The 23,157-nt window shown below is 40.8% G+C and overlaps 1 protein-coding gene across 3 annotated transcripts in view; it reads left to right on the top strand.

Moving 5' to 3' along the window:
• Positions 1–23,157, top strand: part of POLR3B (RNA polymerase III subunit B) — a 121,577-nt gene that overhangs the window by 16,597 nt on the left and 81,823 nt on the right. For all 3 annotated transcript variants that reach the window (XM_021091574.1, XM_021091576.1, XM_021091575.1), the window contains exons 8-11: positions 1,107–1,224; positions 3,381–3,489; positions 12,920–13,042; positions 19,125–19,244. In XM_021091574.1, the coding sequence (XP_020947233.1) occupies positions 1,107–1,224; positions 3,381–3,489; positions 12,920–13,042; positions 19,125–19,244 (470 nt within the window). The remainder of the gene's footprint in view (positions 1–1,106; positions 1,225–3,380; positions 3,490–12,919; positions 13,043–19,124; positions 19,245–23,157) is intronic.

Below are 23,157 nucleotides of genomic sequence, written 5' to 3'. Positions count from 1 at the left end.
TCTCTTTGTTCAGTGGTTTCTTTTGGAATGCTCAAAAATGCAAGAATAACCTCACAAGGTTACTTGTCTGGCTCATCTGAAAAGACTCAAGTAGCTCATTTAAGACTGTTTTAAATGTCCTATGGGGGCAGAAAGCGAAATTCTTTTGTTTAAATTTTTAAAGTTATGTATTTGTAGTTATTTCCAGGCAGTGGTTGTTTGTTTGTTTGTTTGTTTGTTTTTTTCAAGTTTCAAGCGTAGCTTTTTTTTTTTTTTTTTTTTTTTTTTTTTTGGTCTTTTTGCCATTTCTTGGGCCACTCCTGTGGCATATGGAGGTTCCCAGGCTAGGGGTCTAATCGGAGTTGTAGCCACCAGCCTATGCCAGAGCCACAGCAACTTGGGATCCCAGCCGCGTCTGCAACCTACACCACAGCAGAATGCCGGATCCTTAACCCACCGAGCAAGGCCAGGGATTGAACCTACAACCTCATGGTTCCTAGTTGGATTCGTTAACCACTGAGCCATTTAACAGAAAGTTCTTTTAATCCTTAATTCATGTTTCGTGTTGATTTAGTTTGTAGTTGCTCTTATCTACTTTGTTTAAAGTTGCATTGATGTAGAATCCCAGAAGGTTTTGGTCTTATTGGACTACAACAGGATGTTGCATGAATCAAATATATTGTATTGTTTTGCTTATATTCTGAAGGTAAAATGAAAGCTCACTTTATCCTATTCTGAATTGTGTGCAAAAAAAAGACTTGTTAGAAAACTTAGAGCAACTTTTAGTGTGTATTGAAGATTGTCAGTTATTTCTATGCTTATAAAATCTGAAGACTAATTAATTTAACGCATTTTTTCCGTTCACCTTTCATATATGTCAGGGGCTAGTGATCCGTAGAACAATAAGGTACCTTCTTTATCCTCCAGAAGTTTATCATCTTGTGGCTCATTTGTATAAAATTATGTGCTGTTATCAGTTCATAAAACAATATTGGCAAACCCTTTGAATCACATGATGGCCAGCACTTGGCGGCGATGGAAGAACTCTGTCTTAACTGGCCACTGCTGTTACCAAGTCCACCACTGGAAGGATAGGTGGTCACGTTTCTCTTGTTTCCCTCGGGCAGGTGGTTACTTCATTGTCAAAGGAGTAGAAAAAGTTATTCTTATCCAAGAGCAGCTATCTAAGAACAGGATCATCGTGGAGGCGGACAGAAAAGGGACCGTGGGTGCTTCAGTTACCAGGTATGGATAGCAGAGATGGTGTTCTTAAGAAATACTGATCCTGGAGTTCCCGTCGTGGCGCAGTGGTTAACGAATCCGGCTAGGAACCATGAGGTTGCGGGTTCGGTCCTTGGCCTTGCTCAGTGGGTTAACAATCCGGTGTTGCCGTGAGCTGTGGTGTAGGTCGCAGACATGGCTCAGATCCCGCATTGCTATGGCTCTGGCCTAGGCCGGTGGCTGCAGCTCCAATTCAACTCCTAGCCTGGGAACCTCCATATGCCGTGGGAGTGGCCCAAGAAATAGCTAAAAAAAGACAAATACTGATCCTTCCGTCAATGTTAGATGGCTGTCGTTTAGTATGGAGGTACCAGTTATTTCTCTCTGGTAACAGGTAGTGTAATATTTAAACTATCTGGTTTAAATATCAATTCATGGTGTAAGTCTGTAAGCACGGAGTATTGATTTAAAATTTGCAGAGATGAAAAGGTGAGGCATTATTTGAAAGGCCAGTAGTTATTTTCAATTTGAATCTTAGGTTAATTTATAACATTACAGGAACTTTTAAAAAAGAAATTCAAACCCACTCTACTTTTTCATGTTCCTTTTCAGCCTTTGACCATTTTTGGTTTGTATTCCTGTATTGATATAACCAGAGACTGTTTTAGACTTAATGAGTTACATATCACGGACTTAACATCTTATTGTTAGTTTTCTAGACCAGCCTCCTTCACAGTGTGCTCATTTTTTTTTTTACAGTAGTATGTCTTTTTTGTTGTTGTTGTTGCTTTTTAGGGCTGCACCCACAGCATATAGAGGTTACCAGGCTAGGGGTTGAATCAGAGCTACTGCTGCTGGCCTACAACATAGTCACAGCAATGTCAGATCTGAGCCGTGTCTGTGACCTGCACCACAGCTCACAGCAACACTGGATTCTTAACCCACTGAGCGAGGCCAGGGACCGAACCCGCAACCTCATGGTTCCTAGTCAGATTTGTTTCCGCTCAGCCATGATGGGAACTCCTGCAGTAGTATTTCTGATATCACTCCTGTGACTTCTTTTCTCTGGTTTATTCCATGTTGTTTGAAATCTGAATGTTAACGAGTTCTGGGAATTTAAAAAAATGTAGCATAGTTCAGAAGTCAGTATGCAATAGAGTTTCTCTTCTGAAAACCTATAGTGAACTTCTTGGCTCAGAGTTTCTGTGTTTTTCTCTCTGGTGGAGAAGCAGCTAACGATAGTGCCCACTTATTGAGCACTTTCTAGGAGCCAGGCAGTGTGCCAGGTGCTTTGCATATATTTAATTGTCCCCCAGGCCTCGAGCACAGAGTGACATCTATCATAGGGGGAAGCCACCATTTGAATCCAGAGCTAAGAATTCTTCGGCACTTGTCTTCTTCCCATTGTTGCATCTTTTGGAGCCTGGGTGATCAAGATTTGTGTTCTCAAAGCTAGTTGTTTACTAGCTCTGAGGCACTGGGGGGTGCAGTAACTTAGCTTCTCTAAGCCTTGGTTTCCTCAGATGTGACTTGGGGACAACACTTGGAAATAAGTAGTAGTCTGCTGGAGATTAGAGCTAAGGTGAGTAGAGTGAGCAACCGTGCACAGTATGTAGCAGGTGACCCATGTGTGCCATTATTGTGGTTGCGTAAAGCTTGGATCTGTTTTCATATCCATTGGGAGTGTAATAGCTGATAGATATCAATAGTAGGAAATTCCTTAATTTCTTTTTGCCTCACTATATAACAGAATGTAGGTATGTTTTATTGGATTATTAGTTTCAAAACTCTTAGCATTCATTCATTTCTTCTTAGTTTTCCCATTAGAGTGTAGGCTCATTTTGAAGTTTTTCTTTTAAAATGTATAAAATTGATCACAAATATACCTCACCCTGGATCAAAGCAGTTTAGGTAGAATCAAAGTGAAGTAAGTCAGAATGAATTGGTGATTGTCACGCATCCACCCACAAAATTTCCACTATGATCTCAAAGCTAAAGGAACAATTGCAGTGTTTTAAAATGTTCATGGAAGTGGCAGGGAAGGCATAAAAGGAGTTGTGTGTCTTTAAAAGGCATCTGCTGGGAAGGACCTTCCTGATTGATTGGTGATTATTGCTATGGCACGCTGCTAGCTTGAAACTAAGTGGGATGTTGTTTAACCAACTTGTGTTTCCTTGTAGCTCTACCCACGAGAAAAAAAGCAGAACCAACATGGCCGTGAAACAAGGACGATTTTATTTGAGGCATAATACTTTGTCAGAAGATATACCTATTGTCATCATTTTTAAGGTAAGGCTGCAGGTGTCTACTGAAAATTATAAAGAGTTCTTTTCATGGTTTATTTTCATATGTAATTCAAAGTTTGGAGCATAAGGAGTCCTAGGAATAGAAAGATTGGCGACATAGAGGAGTTGTCAGGCATGATGTATTTTATTTTGTTTTATTTTATTTTTATTTTTATTTTTATTTTATTTTATTATTTTATTTTATTTTTGTCTTTTTGCCATTTCTTGGGCCGCTCCCGCGGCATATGGAGGTTCCCAGGCTAGGGGTCTAATTGGAGCTGTAGCTGCTAGCCTACGCCAGAGCCACAGCAATTCAGGATCCAAGCTGCGTCTGCGACCTACACCACAGCTCACGGCAACACCGGATCCTCAACCCACTGAGCAAGGGCAGGGATCGAACCCACAACCTCATGGTTCCTAGTCGGATTCGTTAACCACTGCACCTTAACGGGAACTCCCCAGGCATGATATATTTTAAACTGAAAGCTAATAATACTGAGGTTCCTGTCTTTCTTAAAATAGTGACCAATTTTTTAAAAAAATAGGTGACATGATAAAGAATTCCCAAGGTGGAGTTTCTGTTGTGGCTCAGAGGAAATGAACCCAACTAATATCCATGAAGATTTGGGTTCTATCCCTGGCTCTGCTCAGTGGGTTAAGGATCTGATGTTGCTGTGGCTGTGGTGAAGGCCACAGTAATTTGAACTCCAGCCTGGGAACTTCCATATGCCACGGGCGTGGCCCTAAAAAGCAAAAAGAAAGAAAAAGAAAAAAAAAGGAATTCCAAAGGTACAGAAGGATATACAGTGATGAGTAAGCCTCCTACGCACCTGTACCTAACCGCATAGTTACCCTACCCAAGGACACCACTGCTACTGGTTTCTTGTGTATCCTCCCAAAGACAGCACAGGAGGCTGTAGTAATTTTCTTTTCTGCTTTTTACTTATATGCATGGCACACTATTTTGCACTTGTTTTCTTTTTTATAACTTACATGTTACAGATAGTGTTAATATTAGTTCATACAGTTACGTTTGTATATTTATTTATTTGGTCACTCCCATGCCATGTTGCCATGTGTAAGTTCCCAGGCCAGGGATTGAACCTGAGCCACAGCAGTGACAACACTGGATCCTTAACCCACTGAGACACCAGGGAACTCCAGCATTACCATTGTTTATGTAACTATTCCTTCATCAGTGGACGTACACTTTGCTATTGCGAAACTACTGTAGAATGTTCTATAGAGTGAGGATACTTTAGGCTAAGTTCCTAGCAGTGAAATTTTCTAGGTCAAAGAGTATGGGCCAAGTTTGTTCTTTTTTATGGACTTCTGGATTCTGATGAATTTTTTTCATAAACATGAATCTTTATTTATTTATTTATTTTTTGTCTTTTTGCCAATTCTTGGGCTACTACCGCGGCACATGGAGATTCCCAGGCTAGGGGTCGAATCGGAGCTGTAGCCACCAGCCTACACCCAGAGCCACAGCAACACGGGATCCGAGCCGTGTTTGCAACCTATGCCACAGCTCACGGTAATGCCAGATTCTTAACCCACTGAGCAAGGCCAGGGGTTGAACCTGCAACCTCATGGTTCCTAGTCAGATTCGTTAACCACTGAGCCACAACGGGAACTCCAAACATGAATTTTTAAAACTGACTTTTTTCATCTTGTTTATGAATTCTTGGCTTAGAACCCAAAAAGACATTTTTCCTGTAGAAATAGTGTTTAAATGGTATAGTTGTCTCAGGTAATCATCGGATAATAGTGGACCACTTAATCTCTGGGTCTTAAATACTATATATAGTCTATGAACAGTTAAATTATAGAATTAATCATTAGGCAAACAGAAAAATAGTTGGCTTTAGGTGTTAGAGTTGTTCACAGTATTTGTAGATTCTGTATTTGCCAGTTTTCCTACTTGCTAAAATTTATTTGTAATTCCAAAATCATCACTGGTGGTGATTTTTATTGTTTTTCATGGCCATGTGCATGCACAGTCGTAAAAATTTTGAGTCACCAACCTGTACATTCCCAGGTGAGGTCAAACACGGCCACACTCTGCTTCTCATGTCAGCTCTCATACTGGAAAACAAGTGCCTTATAGTCTATTTAGTGTCGTGTTTTTAGAATTTTTTGTGCTTCGTTGGGGCGATTTTGCTGTTTAAAATAGCCCCCAAGTGTGGTGCTGGAGTGCTGTGTAGTGTTTCTGATTACAAGAAGGCTGTAGTGTGCCTTATGGGGAAAATGTGTGTGTTAGACCAGCTTTGTTCAGGCACAACTTACTGTGCTTTTGAACAGGAGGTCAGTGTTAATGAATCAGTGATGACTAGTAAATAAGGTGTCTTTAAACAGGAACACATGTAAAACAGGGTTCTGTATTCATTTGAAGACAGTGTAACCAGGGGCTCACAAGAGCCTAACTTGTAGGAACCATGTGTCACTATTCACTAATTCAGTGTCTACAGCAACTTTGTAACATATAACTACCATGCAACTGTATATGGACATAAAGTGAATCTTGAGGACTAGGTTAATTGAAGTAAAAAGCTCTGGTTATTTGAGGAATTACTGAAGAGATACTGGATAATTCAGATAATTTTAGAAGTTGATAAGCCCCCTAGGTGTTCGTAGGTATTGAGTAGATGTTGACAAGTTCATTAAGTCAGGACATATCCATATTCTAAATCTATTATGTGAAGGAAGTTGTAGAAATGTTTTTCAGTGTTTAGTATAAGCTAATGTGCTTGAGTTCTCTAAATGAGATAGTACCATTTATTTTCTTTTTAGGATGATGATGCTCATGAGGGTAATAGTCGTAACGGCAGTACTATTATTATATCAGAGGGGCCAGAGGAATTCTTAAACTTACTTTTAATACCTTTCTTTAAAGTTTATAATTTTTTGTAATTATAATTTTTGTAAAAGACAAAGTAATTCCGTCTTTTTTTTTTTTTTTTTTTTTTTTGTCTTTTTAGGGCTGCACCTGCAGCGCATGGAGGTTCCCAGGCTAGGGGTTGAATCAGAGTTGTAGCCATGGGCCTACATCAAGCCACAACAACTCGGGATCCGAGCTGAGTCTGCGACCTACATCACAGCTCACGGCAACGCTGGATCCTTAACCCACTGAGCAAGGCCACGGATCGAACCTGCATCCTCATGGATGCAAGTCAGATTTGTTAACCACTGAGCCACAATGGGAACTCCTTGTCTTTTCTTATAGGGATCCCACAGTGCTCAACACAGTATCTTGTGTACCTATATAGTAGGGTTTAATGGTTAAAGAAAATTTTATCCATGTAGAGTTACATCTCCAGCAGAGGGCAGTATGTTACTATTCATTAGGAGGACTTTTATGGACTGTTTCAATCTTTGAAAATGCATAGGACTGCTTTCCTTAGACCAGAAATTATAAATTAATTATAATACATACAATCTTGTATCACTCATACGGAAAAAGGGTCACGAAAGGCATGCATACATTAAAACCAGAAAACCTGAAATTCCCATCGTGGCTCAGTGGTTAACAAATCTGACTAGGAACCATGAAGTTGTGGGTTCGATCCCTGGCCTAGATCAGTGGGTTAAGGATTTGGCGTTGCCATGAGCTGTGGTGTAGATTGCAGACATGGCTCGGATCTGGCATTGCTGTGGCTGTGGTGTAGGCAGGTAGCTGTTAGCTCGATTCAACCCCTAGCCTGGGAACCTCCATATGCTGAGAGTGCGGCTCTAGAAAAAGGCAAAAAGACAAAAAAACAAAAACAAAAAACAAAAAAACCCCCAGAAAACCTTTATTAAATATTTTTTTGGTCTAGGCAACCCGAATTTGATAAAACAATTTCTTCTGTCAGATTTGTTCTAAATGTATGTATGCATTTATAGCTGACTTAAATCCTTTTTAGAATGGGGCTATAAATTAACAATGTGCATTTTTATGTAACCAGTAGTCAAGATTTCAGACTTCACTCTTTCTGATTATGAAACGGTCCTTGCATTGTAAACATTTCAGAAAGCCACTAAGAAGTACGACTACATTTTGGGTATATATTTTTCAAGTCCTTTTTTCCTTTGCCTTTGTACTATACACATTGATTTGATTTGATTTTTTTCACTTAACAATGAAGTGTGGTTAGCTTTCTCATCTGTAAATATAAATCTACATTATTTTTGGAAGGTATTGTATAGAATGCATGTATGTGGTAAATTATTTAAACAAATTCCCCCATAGTGGGCCATTTTAGGTGTCTTTTTTCTTCCTAAGTTTTCACTCTCACACACAGTACTGGGGGTCCTTATACATACATGCTTGTGCCTGTTGCTGATTATTTTGTGAGACTTAATGCCTGGGAGTGGAATTTATTTATTTTTTTAAAAACTTGGTGCGTGCTGTTAAATTTTTCTCCAGAAATGCGTTTACTACATTCTAATCAGCAGCGGGTAAGAATTAAATATTTAAAAATTTTCAGTTCAGATATATTAACTAAATGTATTGGTCACCCATAGTCACTTCTTTGATCTCCCACTATAGAGATGTTTTAATGAACTCATTTGATAACCACTGTTAAGGCTTTTCCGTTTGGGAGGCAGGATGGAATATTGCGTATCTTAGAATCAGACAGATCTAGATGGAATTCCAGCTTCTCCACTTATTGGCCATGAGACCTTGGGCAGATTTCTCAGTCTTCCTGAGTCTTGGATAACTCATCTGTAAAGTGAGCATTTCACCTAAGACTGGTTATAAAGAGCAAATGAGATAATATATTTTTTAAAAAGTACGCTGGGTAGAAAGATGATTCTGTTTCTCCTTACATCATTTTCCTTACACATTTAATGTCAGAAGCCCAGGAAAATAAAGTAGGGGACCAGAAAAGTCAGATCGTTTCTCTTTTTGTGTGGTGTGGCCCTAACACAAACCTTGACAGTCATTAGGACTTGATAGTTGTTGATTGTAGCCAACAATTGGCTAAAAGTGACGGAAGCAGCAGGGTTTCCAGACTCCATGCTGAGTCCGAATCTGACGGATAAAGCTGTTAAGACCTAGACCAGCCTTATTTATGGGCTTGAATCACTACAGAGGGTCTCCTGCCCTTGAATCTTTCCCACTTTACATTTTGTGTCCCTGAGTTGTGCTCAGATGGCATCTGCAGTTTGAAAACTTCTGTGGAAAGGAGGGTAAATATCAAAGGTGCTGGGTATTATATTACATTGAATTTTTTAAGCTGGAAAGAGAAAAAATTACTAAGATAAAGTTGGCCATTGTGGTTCTTTTATTATCTACTAGAACTGCTGTTGGTAATAGTAGGTTGACTTCTGTCTAATTTAAAGCAAAACGAGCCATTTCTGAATATTAGCTGTTTTAAGAACTTATCCCCCTTCTGTTCTTCACTTCACATAATGTATTTCAGCTCATCCCCATTAGCCTGTGTATCAGGCTCTTCTGCTCATTAATGTTCCTCTGTCTCCTGAAGTCACACTTTGACTCACACTTAGTGGATAAGCAAGAAGACATCATGCCACCTTTTTAAAGAGCACCTCCCCTGATTTTTGTTCTTATTTCTGGTTGCCAGACTGGTGACCTTCTGCTGAAACGTATTATCTCTGCTGTTTTTTTCATAAGGCTATTGAATAGCATTCACTTTTGGCTTATTAGGTGAAATGATTTCAGATATCTGAGGTACAAAAGAGTTCTGTATAAAGCTAGTTTTCAGATGTCTAAATTATGTCTGTAAAGTAAAACGGTTGAGCATTTTGCTCTCGTTTCCATAGCAATATGTCATTTATTTGTAGCTGTGACTCCCGAAGGCTAAATAGTCATAAGTCAGTTCCATCTTTGGCGCTGGAGAGCTATTGATGATACCCTGCCTGAGTTATCACCCTGTATTTCAGCCATCTGATCAGGAAGAGTTTAGGCCTTTTAAAGCAAAGCTTTGCCACTGATCTTTGTTTCTGCACATATGGTGTCATTTACCATGTGTTTGGCATATTTTTGCTTCATAGTTTAGAAATATTTGGAAGGCCTAAGCAGTCTGTTTAGATTCCTGTTAGGCTGTTTGAGAGCTTTGTGCAGTTATAAAATTACTTGGATCAGCAGGGACGACCTGAAGTGACAATCCATATGTCAAATAAGGAAGGACATTTTCATGATTATCAGACACCAAAATAGGCAATCAAGTATACAGTCTTTGGAGTTCCTGTCGTGGTGGCTCAGTGGTTAACGAACCCAACTAACATCCATCAGGACGCGGGTTCAATCCCTGGCCTTGCTCAGTGGGTTAAGGATCTGGTGTTGCTGTGAGCTGTGGTGTAGGTCACAGACTCAGCTCAGATCCCTCGTTGTTTTGGCTGTGATGTAGGCCGGCAGCTACAGCTCCAGTTCAACCCCTAGCCTGGGAACCTCCATGTGCTATGGGTGAGACCCTAAAAAGACCAAAAAAAAAAAAAAAAAAGTGTACAGTCTTTTTTACTTGGAGATTTACTGAACTAAAACTTATTAAGATAATGTAAGTGGCCCTCAGATGATTTAGATTTCAACTTGCTTGAAGAAAGGGGGCTCGTCCAAAAAGCCACGGCCGTTTCAGCTCCGGGATTCTCTTTCAGTGAGACTTTTTCCTGCTACATCATTTTGCCTGCTTGGTTTAGCATCTGTCTCATGTAGATCTCTTTTAGTGTTTGGGCTTTCCTCTGAGAAGTGAAATGCACTAGTTACAAAGTTTTACGTCAAAAATTTTAGAGAAAGGTAACTATTATTGCCTTAGTATTGGTATTTTTTAAATAATATTTTGATTCCATTGAAACCCATGTGACATTGTTTTGAGAGAATGGCAAATAAAAACCTATATTCTAATTAGCTTTTCACAGAGAAATACTCTTTTCTGTTATTTCTGAGTGGCAACTTGACAGACCAGGAGAAAATGTAGATGTTTCTACAGTAACGTCATCACCATCAGAGTAGGTATAACTCGGTGTGTTTGATCAAAAGATAATCTCTTCCCCCCACACTTATTTAAAAATTAGAACTGATATATATGTATATTTTTTTTGTCTTTTTAGGGCTGCACCCTTGGCGGAGGAGGTTCCCAGGCTAGGGGTCTAATCGGAGCCACAGCTGCCGGCCTACACCAGAGCCACAGCAACACCAGATCCGAGCCTTGTCTGTGACCTACACCACAGCTCACAACGCCGGATCCTTAACCCGATGAGGCGAGGTCAGGGATCGAACCCGAAACCTCGTGGTTCCTAGTCGGATTCATTTCCACTGCACCATAATGGGAACTCCTAGAACTGATAATTTTTAAGGATTGCTCTTCTTTAATCCATGAAAGACTAAATGTTTTAATGAATTTGTGTAATTTTTAGAGTTTAAGTGTCCATATGAATAAATGTATCCAAGACAAAAAGACCTGAAAATTAACATATAAGAAAGAGATTTGTATTCTGAGAACTTCTCGATTGTTCGCTAAACTTTTTGGACAAAACTAGTCATATACTTCAATTTTTTTTTTTTAAGTTTAGTGAATTTAATTTCTGAAGTTAGTCTGTTAGTGATCTGTATGAACAAATTTTAGCAGGTTTCTGTTGGTCAGGGATCTGGGTGTTGTGTGGGTTCTGGCTCAGGGTCTTTCATGAGTCAAGATGCCAGCCAGGGCTGCAGTCGTCTCAAGGCTGGATTAGGGCCGGAGGGTCTGCTTCTACGGTGTGTCACCCCCAGGGTGAGAGACCATCACTCCTCACCACTGGGCCTTTCCATAGTCTGCTTGAGTGTCCCCATGACCTGGGTGCTAGCTCACCCCAGAGGAGCGACCAGAAAGCTGGGGTGCCTTTTGTGACCAAGGCTCCAGAGTCGTACACTGTCCTGTTTCCACCTTTTCTCTATAGAAGAGAGTCATTTAAGTTTAGCCTACCCTCAAGGGGAGAAGAATTGGTCTTTACCTTTTGAAGAGCATATCAAAGTATTGGTGAACATTTTCAAACCACCACAGTTGGCCTAAAAAGGACATCGTGTCTATTTAATTTCCCCCAAAAGCTTCAAAACGTTCAATAAGCTTACATCTGATCCTAAGGTGTCCCAACCGAATTTGTACAAAACAGACTAAATTCAGTGTAGAATCATAGGCTGTTGAGCTGGAAGGGGCCTTGTTGTGCCCCGTCTTGACAGGAGTGAAGAAGTTGAGGCAGAGGAGGTGATGTGTACCGGGGGTTTTCAGGACCACTTCGGCACGCCCGCTTGACTTTGCAGAGGCGCCCTTTCGGTTGTGCTCGGGATGCTGTTCCCCGAGTTCTGCACCGCACTCGGCATTCTGGTCTGTCTGTCTGTCTCTCTCTCTCTCTCGTGTGTGGAGAAGAACTGAGAACCAGATCATCCAAGATGAATGAGACAGTTACCCCCCCCCCATTCTGTTTTCTCTGTGTGGCTAATGGAAGAATATTAACCCAAACATAACTGCCCCCCTAACTTCTAAGAAGCAGATTACTTCTCTGCCAAGAGAGGTTTAGTGAGATGATGCTCTATTTCTTGGTATGGCCGAATGCCAGGCGAATATGTGAAGGAGTGAGCCTTAGTACCATATGGAAGCTACAAAGACCTGCATTGCTAACTGCCACCTTGAAACACTTAAGGATGGGGGGGGTCTTCAACTTAAGTGTGTTCTTAGTTTACAGTAAGGGGGAGGGGGAAGGGAGTGGGATGGACTGGGAGTTTGGGGTTGGTAGATGCAAACTCTTACGCTTAGAATGGATAAGCAGTGAGGTTCTACTGTACAGTACAGGGAACTATATCCAGTCTCTTGGGATGGAACACGTTGGAAGATAGTATGAGAAAGAGAACGTATATTTATGTATGCCTGGGTCACTGCTGTATAGCTGATATTGGCGCAACACTGTAAATCAACTGTAATTTTAAAAAATCCCCTTTAAAACCTGCGTAAAGTCTAGCTTGATATCTCTAGAAGAGTGAGGTTAAAACATCCTTTAGGGAAAATCTTTTTAGCCTAAAGGTGCATGATTTGACAATTCTCAAAAAAATTAATCTTGTGGCAAAAATAATTGGGGTTCTGTTTATTTTCCGCCATGCATATTTTCTTTTGCCTGTTTTGTTTTGTTTTTAGTTTGCCTTTGTTAATTGTGACCAGTGTCTCTACTGCACCTCCCCACTTCCTTTTCTCGTGATGAAACTCATCGAGTATTTTACGGAGAAGCAGTACATATCAAAAAGTGCTTGAGAATGTTTGTTTTCCTCTTCCTAATCAAAATTTCTGTTTCAGGTTCTTCTGCAGCTTGGGCTATGGCTGCCAATGCCAGATGGCACCGTTTCTGAGAAAAGAGCTAGCTTTTGCTTAGAAGTAATACCCACAAACAATGCCAAATTAGCATAAGCAAATGTCAGTGAGTTAACACAAAGCCAACCCTCTTTCTATCTTTTCTTTCCTTCCTAGGCCATGGGTGTTGAGAGTGACCAGGAAATCGTGCAGATGATTGGAACAGAGGAGCACGTGATGGCTGCATTTGGGCCCAGTTTGGAAGAGTGCCAGAAAGCTCAGATTTTCACACAGATGCAGGTGTGTCTTTTCATGTTGTCCTCTGCCATGAAAGGGAATGGGAGATTTAATGTTGCTCCTTGATAAAGCGTCCGATGCAATGACTTTCTGGGGTGTAGCTTTGGGAAGGATGTGAGAGAGATGGGAGGAGTGATAGAGAAGCTTCTCTGACTCATTATTTTAGGGATTGGAGGAGAGACTTTGCCCAGACAAATGATCAGCCCTTGGTGCCTAACTTAGAAGTAGGGTGGGGGTGGGGGGTCAGCAAGCAAGCAGCTTTTCGTCCCTATTAATAATATTAATTAATAGCAAGTACTCTTGTACCTTATTTGCCTGAGCGATATAATTTCTTAAACTGTGGCAACTCTTGTGTAGAAGGGTTTTTTTTTTCCATGCGTTTCTCTTTAATGTTCCTTTTTATTACTTATTTTCAGTTGCTTTTAGCATCCAAGAATATGTGGTCTCTACCTCTTTTCCTGAATTCCCAGTGTCACCAGCAAAACAGGCCCAGGTTCAGAGACCACTTTACCACTCCAGAGCCTTCATCGACCTGCTTAGGCACTCCTAGTTGGAACCTGTGGCTTTTTGGACAAGACTCAAAGATGAAGATAGGGAACTGTGTATATGTTAAACGTCATCAAAATAATTCACTTTCCATGTAACAGGGAGCCCTAATAGCCGTGCTAACAATTTTCGGTTATATGTTTGTAAAGTGTTTTGCTGAGTGTAAATCAATAGTGACATTCTTCATAGCCATCTCATTCCTACTATAGGAGCACAAGAGACTGTTCTTACTTATCCGGATGTACATTGTCTAATACGTGGGTTGCTTACCACAAGGTAAAATTCCAGGCTACTTCTTTATTGTCCCCCAGGATGCTTGTAGAGAGAGCATTTTCCTACTTGTATCAGTATGTGTTCTGAAAAATCAAACCAGTCTTGATATTTTCATGGACTGAGCCAAACTTTTAGGGGAAGGATAATTGTCACCTGTAAGTTTATATAATTTCAAAGCACAAATCAGTAGGGATTATTCTCATCACCGCCTTCTTCTTTTTCTACAGTTAATTCACAGTCAATTCTAGTTGTCAAGCAGGCAGCTTCAGGAAAAGTTGTGTGGATTTGGGAGTTTCTATTTCTGGTCTTAACTGAAAGTGAAATATTTAGTGAGCATGTATCTTTGTTATAAACTGAAATGATACTGTCCGGAGGTTCCAAAAACATGAAGGGATAATATTCAGAAATACCCAGAAACATGCTCCATTTGGAGGATACACTCTATGATTTAAAGCTGTGAAATACAGCAGAAGAGCAGTTTACCTTAAGGTACCCCAGTGGATTCAATAAGATCCATTATTCATTTTATTACAAACATCGTCATTCTTGGTCAGATAACCCTAGCATCCTAAAGCTGTTTGAGCAGGAACTGAATAGTGGGTTGGAAAATCCTTCATTTATTTCTCTGAAATAGGTACTGACAAAAAATTTTAGCTAACTGAACGAGAAAAGTTCAGTTAAAAGATGAGAGTATGCAATCAGTTAACATAAGAAAGAAATACTCCTCACGTGAGAAAAACAAACACGAAGTAGACGTTTGAGATGGCATGTTTTCTGTAGGCTGGATTAAAGCAAAGATAAATTATTTGCAACTGATACAAGGTTACAGAGGCCTGTGTAATCTGAAGTGGTTGATAAATTGGACATACAGTATGAGTTAGGGCAACATGAAATATTTTGTTATTCTAAACGAAAATGTAGCAAGTACACTTCGTTTTATGTGATAGAACTTTTGACAACATGGCGTGTTAATGGATTGCTTAAAATCTGCTTTGATTTTAATGCCTCCCTTTTTAGTGTCTTCTCCCTTCTGCTTACAGAGCCTTTTTGCTGTATATATCGATCACAGATGATTTTCTTTTCTTTTCTTTTCTTTTTTTTTTTTTTTCCGTCTTTTCTAGGGCCGCACCCATGTCATGTGTAGGTTCCCAGGCTAGGGGTCCAATCGGAGCTATAGCCACTGGCCTACGCCAGAGCCACAGCAACGCCAGATCTGAGCCGTGTCTGCAACGTTCACCACAGCTCACGGCAGTGCTGGATCCTTAACCCACCGAGCAAGGCCAGGGATCCAACCACAACCTCATGGTCCCTAGTTGGATTCGTTAACCACTGAGCCACGATGGGAACTCCCCCACAGATGGAGGATTTTCAGCCTCCATGCTGGGGGCTCTGATAAATAGAGAAGAAAGTAGTTATTACCTTTTGGGAGAATAGGAGGCACTAGGAGTGTCATCTTGGCCTGTTATGAACAGATTGGATTCTTACCCCTGCCCTCACCCTGTGAACCCCTGGCAACTTTATTAGGTATTCTAGGAAAAAGGTGACTTTCCATTACATCAGAAGGGATACTAGGCTTCCCTATGTTCCTCTCTTCCTTAAGAAAGTGAAGAATCTTTCTCAAGGAAGCCAGAAGACCAGCATTTAATGAAGACAGCTCCTATAAGGGAAAACCGAAGTACCTGTCTGTTCCCACCAGCAGCTGACTTGCTCTAATCAGTTACTTAGTTACTTCTTACTACTTACTAGGTTACTGCCGCATGTATGTGTTTTAAGTGTCTCAGTTGGTCTTGCACTCTAGTGACCTTTTAAAAGGGAAGCTCTAGATTTGATACTCATTCTTAACATAGAGGATTTCCATTCGGTTCCAGGCACTATACTAGCATCAAAGAAAAACATGACACATTGTCTAGTAAGAGACATGCATGCAAATAGAATATTAAAATGTAAAGTGATCTGAACACGAATGGAAGTACTCAGTTCTTTATACATAGGAGTTAAGATAGCAGAGAGAGGGGAGTGGGGTTGGGAAAGGCTTCAAAGAGGAAGTGATACCTGATCTAGATTTTGGAGCATGGAAAAGAACTTTCCCAGGCAGGTAACTGGGGACAGGAATTCCAGGATAAAGCACCAGGGATCTCAGCCCTTTCCTCTGACGAAGTTAGACAACAACAACAACAACAAACAAAAAACACTCATTGCTGTTACAAACTAATAAGAACCGCATGATCTTCTTTGAAAGCTTTTTATTATGGGAAAAGTTCAACAGACAAAGAAAGTGTGCAGAGTAGTATTATGATCCCTCACGTGCCCATCACCCAGCTTCAACAATTAAAAATGTTTTGTCATTCTCGTTTCATCTACATCTCTACCTACTCCTCACCTACTGCTGGATTAGTTTTTAGTATTTCATTTTTTAGGTGAAGTTTATATACATTGATATTTACAAGTTGTTTTTTTTTTTTTTTTGTCTTTTTGCCTTTTCTAGGGCCACTCCCACAGCATATGAAGTTCCCAGGTTAGGGGTGGAATCAGAGCTACAGCCGCCGGCCTATGCCAGAGCTACAGCAAAGTAGGATCCGAGCCATGTCTGCGGCCTACACCACAGCTCACGGCAATGCCAGATCCTTAACCCAGTGAGCAAGGTCAGGGATCAAACCCACAACCTCATGGTTCCTAGTTGGATTCATTAACCACTGAGCCACGACGGGAACTCCTACAAGTCTTAATTGCATGATTTTTACAAGACACAGACTCTTTCCATTGCCCCCAGAAAGTTCCCTCGTGCCCCTTCTAGTCCGTCTTCACCTCCATCCTCTGATTTTTCTCCCCATGGTTCTTACTTTTTTGCCATAGTTTTGTTTTGCCTGTTCTGGTTTTTTGTATGTGGAATTGCGCAGTGTGACCTCTTTTGTGTCCAGCTTCTTTGGTTGAACATATTGTCTGGGATTCATCCAAGTTGTCTCTCTTTCTGTCATTTATCCATGCAGTTTGTTCCTTTTCATTGTTGAGTAGCATTCCTTCCACTGTATGAGTAGACCATGGTTTATCTTTTCCTGTTCGTGGACTTTGGGTTTGTTTCACTCTTTGGCAGTTGTGAATGAAGCTGTGGGAGTTCCTTTTGTGGCTCAGCAGTTAACAAACCCAACTAGGATCCATGAGGATGTGAGCTTGATCCCTGGCTTCACTCAGTGGGTTAAGGATCCAGTGTTGCCATGAGCTGTGGTGTAGGTTGCAGACGCAGCTTGGATCCTGCACTGCTCTGGCTGTGGTGTAGCCAGCAGCTGTAGCTCCGATTGACCACTATCCTGGAAACTTCCATAAGCCATGGGTGCAGCCCTAAAATACCAAAAAAAAAAAAAAAAAAGCTGCCATAAACATTTCTGTATAAGTCCCTGCCCACACAGTCTGGCATTGCTCCTAGATAAATACCTAGGCATAGAATTGCTGGATCAAAAAGCAGTTGCGTATGTGACTTTCACAAAGTTGAAAACTGCCAGATCTTTTTCCAAAGTGCTGGTACCATTTTGACATCCCCCCAACAGTGTCTGAGGATTCTGATTGCTTCATGTCCTCACCAGCATTCAGTGTTGTTAGTCTTTTTAACTTTAGCCATTCTAGTGGCTGTTTGGCGCTATCTCATTTTGGCTTTAATCATGCATTTTCCAGATGATTAGATGTTGCATATTTTTTTATGTGTGTATCAGCTTCCTTTGTGAAGTGTCTGTCCAAAGCTTTTGCTCATTTTCCTTATTGAGTTGCCTTTTTATTATGGAATTTCAGAGTCCTCTTTTTAAAAAATAAATATATCCTGGCTATAAATCTCTTGTCAGGTTTATGTATTGCAAGTATTTTCTCCCAGACTATCACTTCCCTACTCTTTATCTTAGCTGTGATGAGTTTTTAATTTTGATAAAATCTGATTATCAAGAGCATTTTTTTATTTGCATTTTATGGTTATTGATTTCTGTTTAAAGAAATCTTTGCCTGCCCCAAGAACAGGAACACTTTCTCCTATATTTTATTCAGCAAACATTATGGTTTTAGTTTTTATGTTTATGTCTAAAATCCATCTTAAATTAATTTTCCTGTTTGGTGTGAAGAAAGGGTCAAGGTTAATTTTTTACTTTATGGATGGTTATTTCAACACCATTTGTTGAAGACTTTCCCTTGCCCATTGAATTGCTTTGGCACTGTTGTCAAAAATCGGTTGACCATAAAAGTGTGGTTTATTTCTGGACTTTTATTCTCTCCCGTTGATCCGTTTTCTGTTGTTATCCTCACCTCACACTGTCTTGATTACTACAGCTTTATAGTTGAAATCACATAATGTAAATCCTCTGACTTTTTTGAGATTGTTTCCACTATCCTAGGACTTTTGCATTTCCATATAAATTTTAGAATCAATCGATTTTTTTTAAAAAGCCTGCTAAGAGTATGATTAGCAAGTATGATATTGGTCAGTTTAGAGAGAATTTTAACAATAAGTCGTCTTAACACTATTAAATATTCCAGTCCATGAAAATGGCCTAACCTTCAATTTATTTAAGTCTTGTTTTCTCTCAGCAGTGCTTTGTAGATTTCAGGATAGAGGTCTTACATGATGTGCTTTCTTTTTGAGGGGAAAAATCCTACCCCAAGTGTTAGCTGTAGACTGTGGTTCTCTCTGGGTGGAGGGCTGATGGCTGCTCTATCTCATCTGTATTTTCTTTTTCTTTTTTCTTTTTTTTTTTGTCCTTTTTTTGTGTGTGTGTTTTTAGGACTGCACCCGCGACATATGGAGGTTCCCAGGCTAGGGATCGAATCGGAGCTGTAGCTGCCTTCCTAGCCACAACCACAGCAACATGGGATCCGAGCCTCGTCTGTGACCTACACCATAGCTCACAGCAATGCCAGATCCTGAACCCACGGAGTGAGGCCAGTGATTGAACCCGTGTCCTCATGGATGCTAGTTGGGTTTGTTAACCGCTAAGCCACAACAGGAAGCCTCATCTATATTTTCTAAGTTTCATAGTGGTCCCTATCAATTTTATAGTAAGAAAAGAAATTGTAAAGGAAAAAGGAAACCAGCCTATTAAACAGCATATAATACTATTTTGTCATTGATTTATGATCAATGTTGATTTTTGACTAGGACCAACTCAGCTTTCTCTATAACCAGGGTCCTTGACTTTTTTTGTTTTCAGTGTCACGTATGGGTAATTGCTTAATAAATTCTCTCTGATGATGTCATTCACACATTATTGTAATACATCGTGTTTTTTTATAGGCATTAAAATATATAGGGAACAAAGTAAGAAGGCAAAGGATGTGGGGAGGTGGACCAAAGAAAACCAAAATAGAAGAAGCGCGAGAGCTCCTGGCTTCTACCATTCTGACCCACGTACCGGTGAGTAACCCCTTTGCAACTGTGGATAATAATAATGGTCATTGTGGGGTCCAGGCCTTTTGTTATAGGATTTTGAATACAGGCTTATGTTAATTAAAGTCTCCTTCCTTAAGAAAAGAGAGAATCTGAAAGAGAGCTCTCCACTGGACTGCCCCCGGACATAGTCTTCCATTATCAATAGTTCGTTTGTATTTAGAGAATGTTAACTTTATCGTATCATTGCTTGATCATGTTTACTCTCTCTGTTCTTCTTTCAATCCAGAATTATGGTTTTTTTAAATATGCATACATATATTAGCACTGCGACTAGATTTCACTTAGGTATTTTTAAATAAATCAAAAAAAGCTTACAATGCTTTGCCCCTATGGATCTTTTTTTGAATTGCAGTAAAATATACATAACATAAAGTTTACCATTTTTACATGTATAGTTCTGTGACACGAAGTACATTCTCTTGTGGTACCATCACTGCCATAAATATTAAAATATCAGAGGGGCTTATCCTTGAGTTATGGAGTTTGCATTGTCCAGCCTCCTTGGTTTTCATTGAGGATGCTCCGGTCCAGAAAATGAGCTGATTTGCTTTGTCAACCTGCTGGTTAGTGGTCAGAAGGCGCTAGAATACCATCTTCTGAGCCTTGACCCGGTGCTTAATATTGATTTTTTTTATTAACTTATCGTTAAACAGAGATCAGCCATGTTGGCAAGCGTCATTCTTCTCCCATTCCTGTTTAGTACATATGCTACTCTTTCTAAGTTATAAAATTACTTGTTAACCTAACAGTGTAGTTCCCGATGAATTTGCATGTGTATTATTCACAAGTGATCTCATTGAGGGATTGCAAACTCTACTTTCAGGGACTGATTATAAAAAAAAAGGAAAGTTGAGGAAACTCTGGAAGTGGAGGGTGACCACCTAGGCACATTAAGAATCAGGTTTTTCTTGGAGTTCCCTTGTGGCACAGTGGGTTTTCGATCCAGTGTTGTCATTGCAGTGGCTTGGGTGACTGCTTGGTGCAAGTTTGATCCCCATGCCATGGGCATGGCTGGAAAAAAAAAAAAAAAAGGTTAGGTTTTCTTTTTTCTTTTCTATTTTTCTTCATTTTTTTTTTTTTTTTTAATGACTGCGCTGGCGGCATGTGGAATTCCCAGGCCAGGAATTGAATCCAAGCTGCAGCTGTGACCTATAGAGAGCAGCTTTGGTAACGCCAGATCCACTGTGCTGGGCTGGGGATCCAACCTGCACCCCTGCAGCAACCTGAGCTGCTGCAGTCAGATTCTTAACCCACTGTACCACGGTGGGAACTCTCACATTTATTTTTTAATACCTTGTTAGCCAAATAATAAGGGTCTCTGATTCTGTGTTTTGGCTGCCATTTATTTGTGTGTGTCCTTGATGTAATGCAAAGAATTAGAAAAGTTTTAATGTTAAAGCTGGGTTTGAACCAAATTTTGAACTCTTAGATGATGAGAAAAACAGTTTAAAACTCAAAATACAAAAATGAGTAATGGAAAAGACTAGGGCTTTAGAGCCAGAGAGATAAGGATTCAAATCCTGGTTTCTTACGTTCTAGCTGATTTCCTTTGGGTAAATTGTAACTTTTTTTGTTGTTTTTTTTGTTTTGGTCTTTTTGTCTTTTTAGGGCTGTACCCACGGCATATGGAGGTTCACAGAGCTACAGCTGCTGGCCTACGCCACAGCAATGCGAGATCTGAGCTGCTTCTGTGACCTATACCACAGCTCACAGCAACGCCAGATCCTTAACCCACTGAGCGAGGCCAAGGATTGAGCCCTTGTCTTCATAGATACTGGTTGGGTTCATTAACCACTGAGCCATGACAGGAATTCCCAGTTGTGACTTTTTTAAGCTTCAGTTTTCTCATCTGTACAATGAAGCTAGTACCACTTCCTCACAGGGTGGTTGTGATGATTCAGTCATGCAGTGTACATAAAGCTCCAGGGTTCTGCACATGGCCATAGGGTCTCTGCTGGGGGCTCACTTACCTTGACAGTGACTGAGGAGACCTTTTGCTTAAAGAGGCTTAGCTGATAGAATGCTGGCTACACTGACATTCACTTGCTGAAGCTGATACAGCTGAACATTGACTCTTGGTGTGGTTGAAGTGGGCCTAAGCTCAAAGTTTTCTTTTTCTTTTTTTTTTGTCTTTTTGCTATTTCTAGGGCCGCTCCCGTGGCATATGGAGGTTCCCAGGCTAGGGGTCGAATCGGAGCTGCAGCCACTGGCCTATGCCAGAGCCACAGCAACTCGGGATCCGAGCCGTGTCTGCAACCTACACCACAGCTCACGGCAACGCCGGATCGTTAACCCACTGAGCAAGGGCAGGGACCGAACCCACAACCTCATGGTTCCTAGTCAGATTCGTTAACCATGAGCCACGACGGGAACTCCAAAGTTTTCTTATATAACCCAATGAGGACTAAAGTCAGAAGAGAGAAACCAAGAAAAGGCCTTCATTTCCTATAATGGTTTAGGACAGCATTTACCTGAGTGTACTGTTAGAAGTGATTTTAGACATAAGAAGGACATTTTTATTTAAGTAGGTATGTATGTATTAGAAAAATACAACTAGCACATCAAATCCATTTTTATAGTATTTGGGATTTTATGGTATTATTGTTGTAGGATGAGGCTTACTTAAAAATGAGTCGTTTAGTAGGAGTTCTCCTGTGGTGCAGTGGGTTAAGGATTCAGCTTCGGTTGCTGCTGTGGCACGAGTTCAACCCCTGGCCCTGGAATTTCTGTATGGCGTGGGCACATTTCAGCTGTGTCTGCACACCTGATGGAGAAGGACGGCTGGGATACTCGGCAGTCCCAGCACGTGAACTTGAAGGTGACCTGCAGAGGCTTTGGCTTGGAACGCTAGCCTCTCAGTTCCTCGGAGGCCGTGGTTCTCAGTACACTTCTCAGATGATAGCGTAGAATCAGCATCACCTGGGAACGTGTCAGAAGGTCTTTGACTCTTCCTCAGACCTGCTGAATCGGGCGCTCCGGTGGTGGGGTCCCACAGCCCTGCAGTAGTTGTCACGCACACTGAGATTTAGAAACCGTGCTCTAAGGCTTTTCCCAAGGTGCCCAGGACCTCTTTTTCCTCCAAGGTCATATTAAAAGGACTCTAGCATTTGGGTGACAACAGTTCTGTTTCAGTGTTCCAAGCTCATCTGGTAGGTCTTTTTTCTCTTCTCCTTTCCGATAATCCACAGGTCAACACCCTCAAAGGGAATCTGAACTATTCCTGGCATTCTACTAAAAGGTGATGGCAGCCCCTAGATGAAAGGATTCCTACTTTCCATATCAGTAGGGAAAAATGGGCTCAGTGCTAACTCAGCTTTTTGATGTAGACCAAAAGTTTACTCTTCAGCATATATTAGTTTTGGGGCAAAATGAGTTAATGTTCTGGTGCCTTTTAAAGTGCAGGGCGGGAGTTCCCGTCGTGGCTCATGGTTAACGAATCTGACTAGGAACCATGAGGTTGTGGGTTCGGTCCCTGCCCTTGCTCAGTGGGTTGACGATCCGGCGTTGCTGTGAGCTGTGGTGTAGGTTGCAGACACGGCTCGGATCCCGTGTTGCTGTGGCTCTGGCGTAGGCCGGTGGCTACAGCTCCAATTCGACCCCTAGCCTGGGAACCTCCATATGCCGCAGGAGCGGCCCAAAGAAGTAGCAAAAAGACAAAAAATAAATAAATAAATAAATTGCAGGGCAGCATCTGCAAACAAACCAGTGCAGTGATTTAACCAGTTCTTATTTAACTTATTGATTGGACCAGATTCAGATTTCAGTTGTACCAGAGAAGATTGAAGAGAACATTTGCAACAAATTTATTCATCAATCCATTCATTCATTCCATAGATACTTGTTGAGTCCTGTTTTAGTACCATTCTGGTCATTTATT

Source organism: Sus scrofa, chromosome 5 (genome assembly GCF_000003025.6).
Source record: "Sus scrofa isolate TJ Tabasco breed Duroc chromosome 5, Sscrofa11.1, whole genome shotgun sequence".
NCBI lineage: Eukaryota > Metazoa > Chordata > Mammalia > Artiodactyla > Suidae > Sus > Sus scrofa.
Note: the sequence above shows the minus strand (reverse complement) of the source record. Positions and strands in the feature narration are given on the sequence as shown.